Raw genomic sequence first — 6,000 nt, 5'->3', positions numbered from 1 at the left:
CTGCGTTCGTGGGCTGCAACTCCCACATTTACTCGTATGTACGCGAGTGGGTTTTTACCCCGTCATGTAGGCAGTCATTCTCCGCTTTCGGGGGTGTGCATGCTGGGTATGTTCTTGCTTCCATAACCCACCAAACGCTGACATGGATTACAGGAACTTTAACGTGCGTATTTGATTTTCTGCTTGCGTATACACACGAAGGGGGTTCAGGCACTGGTAGGTCTGCACATATGTTGACCTGGGAGATCGAAAAAATCTCTACCCACCAGGCGCCGTCACCGAGATTCGAACCCGGGACTCGAGATTGAGAGTCCAACGCTTTAACCCCTCGGCTATTGCGCCCGTCATACCGAATTTTAAAGAAAAAGAAAAAGAAATTGTACAGAAATCCCAAAACCGAAAGATTATATTTTGGGTCAGCATTTCGAGTTCCAAGTTAACCCATAGTTATGGAGAAAGGTGTATTTATTTACTGTTGGATATAAGACACCTGGATCTGTGTGTATATTCTCACAGGCTGCTCTGAAACCCCTGTTCCCTCTTCGCTGTCGCTGACCTGAGTGGCTGGGTCAGTTCTTTGGAAGCTGTCCCCGTGGTGAGAGGTTTGTCTGTGCCTCTGCTTTGTACGGTGGCTGGATCGGCTGACTGGGAGAGCCCGTGTCAACAGCTGTGCAGGCAAGTCTTTGTTTTGTTTGTGTGACTCTGCCGTGTTACTGGTGCGTCATCAATGTTGTTGTTGGTGTGTGTGTGGTTGGTGGTGGTGTGTGTGCGTGCGGTGGTGGTTGTTGGTGTGTATGTTTGTCGTTGTTGTTGGGGTGTGTGTGTGTGTGCGGTGGTGGTTGTTGGTGTGTGTTTGTCGTTGTTGGTGTGTGTGTGTGTTTGTCGTTGTTAGTGGTGGTGGTGTGTATGTTTGTCGTCGTCGTCGCTGGTGTGTGTCCTTCCTTTCCTCGTCTCTGTCGCTCTCTTGTTGGTGTAAGGGAAGTAACCGATAGCATGCACCGAGAGCACACGGTCACAGTTGTCCCCCTTGCATTACGCTGCGACGATCGAGACCGCTGTTGATCAGTTCAATGCTGTCAAGCAAATCAAACACACAAACAAAAAAAACCCACGCACACATAAACAAAAAAACCGCACATACACGCGCGCGAGCTCCACGAATTCAGCCAACAGACGAAATAACGTTGATTGATAACTGATCTTTATAAATCACTATACATCGTGGTAAATGATCGTCAGCAGCATCGTCATGATTATGTACACAACACTTAACAAATAAATAACTAGGTCACAGAGTCAGGCATACACATATACGCTCACCAAACGGGTACAAACGTTTGGGTGTTTTTGTTTGTTTGCAATATTACAGCCAAGTTTACAACAACGACAAAAAAAACCATACAATTTCTATTGACAATGTCAAAGCTTACATTGTAACAGCAGCAGAAAGAGTAGGAGTAGTGATAGGAGTAGCAAGAGGAATAGCAGCAGTTGTAGTCGTCCACATCTAATATCAATAATACATGTCCCGTTCCGCTTTCAACACATCATACGCACAACATTCAAATGGACATTCGGATGTAGCCAAACGTCCCATTTTTTTCGATTTGAAAATGAAAAAAAAATCCGCACAAAGTTTAGTCCAATGGAATCATTACGACCCATTTTAATGGACTCCTTTCGAAAGTCTAGGCTTGTGAAAACTTTGGGACTTTTATCACTCACGAAGGCAAGGGTTGTGGAAAAAGAGTAAAATGAACACTTTTCGCGAAAACAGACACAAAACATTCGCGTATAGAGTTCAACCACAAACCCTGGGGGGTCTCCTTGAGTGACTCGATATTCTCTCTCCACCTGACTGTAACCATCCGTAAATATCCTATTGGTACCACAGGATGGAGGAGAAAAAAAAAAAAGGAATATATATCTCCAACAAGTGAGTACTTTGCATACCTGTCTTCCTGGTAACTTGTGTCATGGGTTAATGCCCAAGATATTTCCATATTATCTCTCGAGGACGGCGCCAAAGGCAGGAAATTGACCACACACATGACCAGTCGGGTCAAATCCATAATATTGTTTCTCATTCCCACCCCCCCCCCCTTACTAAATGTCCCCGAAGGCGTCTCCTGGAAGTCTTGAGACCTAAGACAGTCGGTTCTGTACCTTTATCTTTTCTCTCCTGGTGTGGATCTGGTAGCACCACTCCTGAATCCATGTTTTCACGTACCTGTGGATATCTAAGAATCCGGTTCGTGACCGGCTGATTCAGTAGCCAGAGAAATGTCAGTGCATTTGTTTTTTTCTTCTTTCGAACTTGCCATGTTGTTGCAGCAGTATCCCAAATGAATGTTTACGGTTGTCCTGACGTGTTGTCACTGCCGCCCAAACGTTTTATCGTCTGTGTGGTTTAACTCTCTCCATCAAAATATTGCAAGCAGAAGGTTCTTATACTGAAGAGGTGAATGTTGACAAAGAATACAATTCTGACGACGGAAGCTAAAGGTTGCGTCATTCAGACACCCACTGGACATCCGAGGGGTCTGTGTAGAGGAGAAGAGAGGACTGGCCGTACTGAGTGAGTTAATCATCGTCACAACCAGTAGTGTTTGTCATTGTTCCAGAAAGGTCGAACCCGTTGTCCCAAGCATCGGTTTGATCACTGTCACAAAAAAGCTGTTTTACACTGTGGCAAAACGCAGATACTGTTTTACCATTGTCTCGCAAATCTGCGGTAAATATTGTCTTACGCCTTAACAGAACAGTTGTGCCGCTGTCCCAAAGGCTGTCGCCTGCCAGTGGTTTGGAAGGGTATCAGGCTAAACACAACGACCCATGGCAGCCCCCCCCCCAAAAAAAAGCAAATTCATCTTCCTGATCACACCACCAGCTTCTCGTCATCAAGCCACCCCTGGAGATGTTCCCCTCAGTGACGTACGATGACACAACCACGCCCGAGGCACCGAGAGAGAGATGTGAACACATCGGCGTTCAGCAGCCGTGCATGGTCCTCCTCTGGCGCGGGGCCTGATGGCGACCCAACATTGACAGTCATCCCACTGTGTGGACTGCTGGCGCTCTGTGGCGAGACCAGCCTGTGACCGTGTGGTGGGAGGGGCTGGGAGAGGAGTGTGGGAGGTTGCCACAGTGGAAGGACGGGGAAAGATAAATCTGCGTCCATGTACAGTTTTCGGTCCAGTTCCAGGATTGTCTTTTTCGTTTGGTTTCTTGTTGTAATGTCGAGATCTGCTTCTTCACTCTGTGCGGGTTTACTAAACCACAAGACAAAAACGAAACTGACTGTGTTGTGGCCACGGAGCATAGACCTTACCTCCCAGCCAAGTGGTTCTGTCAGTTTCTGGTCGAGTCTCTTTGGACATGTCCAGACTCCTTTCGTTATATCTGGAGCAGATGTTATTTTCTTTTTGTGTGTGTGTGCTCGCTTGTTTTTTCTTTTCCCCTGCACTGTTTCCAGAGTGTCATTTTGATGCTTGTTGCATCTATCTCCATTCATTTATGTATTCATTCACATTTGCTCATCTGTAGTTTGGTTACTGACTTACTGTTTAAAAAAAAAAAAGTATTCATATATTTTGTCGCACATTCGTGCGTTCTCAAACACTTTGCTGATGTAATTTCTGATATACACCGTTTTGTCTGATTTCATCGTTTCACGATCAAAGCCGTTGGACGGTGTGCCTCTGCACTTTGCATTTCTCTGTGCTCAAGCTGACGGTGAAAGCACGGGGCATTCTGGATTCAAGTTAGGAAATGTCACGCTCTCGTTTGACGAAGTGGATCGGAAGAGTATTGAACCTTTTTTCTGAGTGTTGTTGACAACGTCACACACACACACACAACGAATACCAGGTGGGTTTTATCGGTCTTCTGCCAGATCCTACCCAGAGCTGAGTGTGCTTTAGGCTTAAATGGGAAGACTGGGACCACAGTCGAGTATCATCCACTTCATGGACGCGTGTTCGGGTGTGTTAGCTCAGTTTTCCAGACCAGCGCTGCTAGTGTCTGCATCTCTCGGGCCTGGTTAACGCTGTGGATATCACCATGAAAGGAAGCGTGGAGTACAGCCTTGTCACGTAGTCCCAGACCTAAAACGGACCTCCATAGCAGCATTGTCATCACCAACTTTCTATTTTTTTTCAGCAAAAAAAAAAAAGGAAGAAAGAGAAGAAAAAAAAAAGTCAGACTGTGTGGCCTTTTATGCCCTGCTCTCATGGTAACCTCAGTTTGGATCCCACTTCACTTCCATGCTGTTGTCATCATAATTATAGTTATTATTCTTGTATGTATGCATTAAAAAAAAAAAAAATGCCGTGCTGATGACGTCACTCGCGTGGAACGACGTCATCCCTTCTCCATGTGGCAGGGTTGGGCTGCGCATGCGTACGCTTTTAACCTGGAATGACGTCACTCTTATATATTTATATATATATATATATATATCTATATATATATATATATATCTGTCACTTTCTTTTCCCACTCTTTTCTTCGTTTTCTCTGGTCTTCGCTCCTCTGTCTATCCCTCGTTCTTGTCTCCCATCCTTCCCTCCTTCATTTCTGATTTTCTTTCCTTCCTGTCTTTACTATTATTCGTTCCAGTTTTTTTTTTCTTCTTTCCTTCATCCATGTCTTTCTTATTCTTCGTTCCTGTACATCTTTCCTTCATCCATAGTCTTCTTTCCTTCCTTCCCGTCTTTTCCATTCTTCGTTCCTGTACATCTTTCCTTCATCCATAGTCTTTCTTCCCTCCCTCCCTCCAGTCTTTTCGATTCTTCGTTCCTGTATATCTCTTTCCACGGTTGGCCGCCGTTCTTTCTCTGGACCCTGCGATTGGAATGAACTTCCTCTTTCGCTACGTCAAGTCTCCACACTCAGCTCTTTCGAGTCTGGCCTCAAAACCCACCTCTTCCCAAAATAGCCTTCCTTGTCTTTAGTTTCTACAGTTTTAGAGTTATGCATGCGTGTGAAAGCGCTTTGATTTGTCTCTGCACAAGATTCAGCGCTGTATAAATACCATTATTATTATTTCCTTCCTTCCTGTCTTTTCCATTCTCCGTTCCCGACTTTTTCATCCTTCACGCCTTTCCTTTTTCTAATTCTTCAATTCCGTCTTTCCTTTCCTTCATCCATAGTTTTTTTTCCTTCCTTCCTTCCCGTCTTTTCCATTCTTCATTCCTGTACATCTCTTTCCTTCCTCCATGTCCGTCCGTCCGTCCGTCCTTCCTCCCTCCCAGTCTTTTCCAATCTTCGTTCCTCTTCTTTCCATCCTTCACGCTGTTCCTCCCTTCCTGTCTTTTCAGTTCTAAGATCCTGTCTTTTCTTTCCTTCATCCATGCTTTTCCTTCATTCCTTCATGTTTTCCGTTCACGTTCTTTCCATCCATCCTTCCTTCCTGCCTGCCATGTCTGTCTGTCCCTCCCTCCCTTCCGTCCCTCCCTGAGGCTAGCGGCACTTGCTGAGGTGGAGGGTGCGGCGACAGGTCTTGCACTTGACGTAGCAGCACCAGTGATACTTGCACTCGCACCGCTCCGTGATCTCCAGGGTGAAGTTGTCTGCCCCTCGCCCGCAGCACATGGGTCTGCAGTGCCCCGGCCCGTCCGTGTTGGGGTCGCACAGTCTGCACACGGGTGCACGTGTGCGCGTACACATACACGCACGCACGCACATACACACGAGACTTTATTAATAGACATTTTTGACGTTGGAAAACACACACACACACTCACAAACACACACACAGACACACACATTCTCTCTTAGATGCACGAACAGTGACCTCCCCTCTCCGCCCTAGCACCGAGTTCTTTCCCCTCTCCTTGTTTGATGTCATGGCATCGCAGTGACATTATACACCTACACACATATACTTACAAACACGCAGGCGTGCAGACACACACATACACACACGCATACACGCACCTACGCTCGCTCGGACACACACACACACAACAACACACACATGTGTATATATGTATAACA

General features: G+C 46.0%; 1 protein-coding gene across 3 annotated transcripts in view; it reads right to left on the bottom strand.

The window, feature by feature from the left end:
* Window positions 1–4,805: 4,805 nt before the first annotated feature.
* The window catches only part of LOC143288783 (protein Wnt-11b-2-like), an 86,159-nt gene continuing 84,964 nt past the window's right edge, over window positions 4,806–6,000 (bottom strand). For all 3 annotated transcript variants that reach the window (XM_076597415.1, XM_076597414.1, XM_076597416.1), the window contains one exon: window positions 4,806–5,638. In XM_076597415.1, the coding sequence (XP_076453530.1) occupies window positions 5,464–5,638 (175 nt within the window). In that variant the 3' untranslated portion in view covers window positions 4,806–5,463. The remainder of the gene's footprint in view (window positions 5,639–6,000) is intronic.

This window comes from Babylonia areolata, chromosome 13 (genome assembly GCF_041734735.1).
Source record: "Babylonia areolata isolate BAREFJ2019XMU chromosome 13, ASM4173473v1, whole genome shotgun sequence".
NCBI classification, from domain to species: domain Eukaryota; kingdom Metazoa; phylum Mollusca; class Gastropoda; order Neogastropoda; family Buccinidae; genus Babylonia; species Babylonia areolata.
The sequence above is the reverse complement of the archived record's forward strand: the minus strand, read 5'-3'. Positions and strand labels throughout refer to the sequence as shown.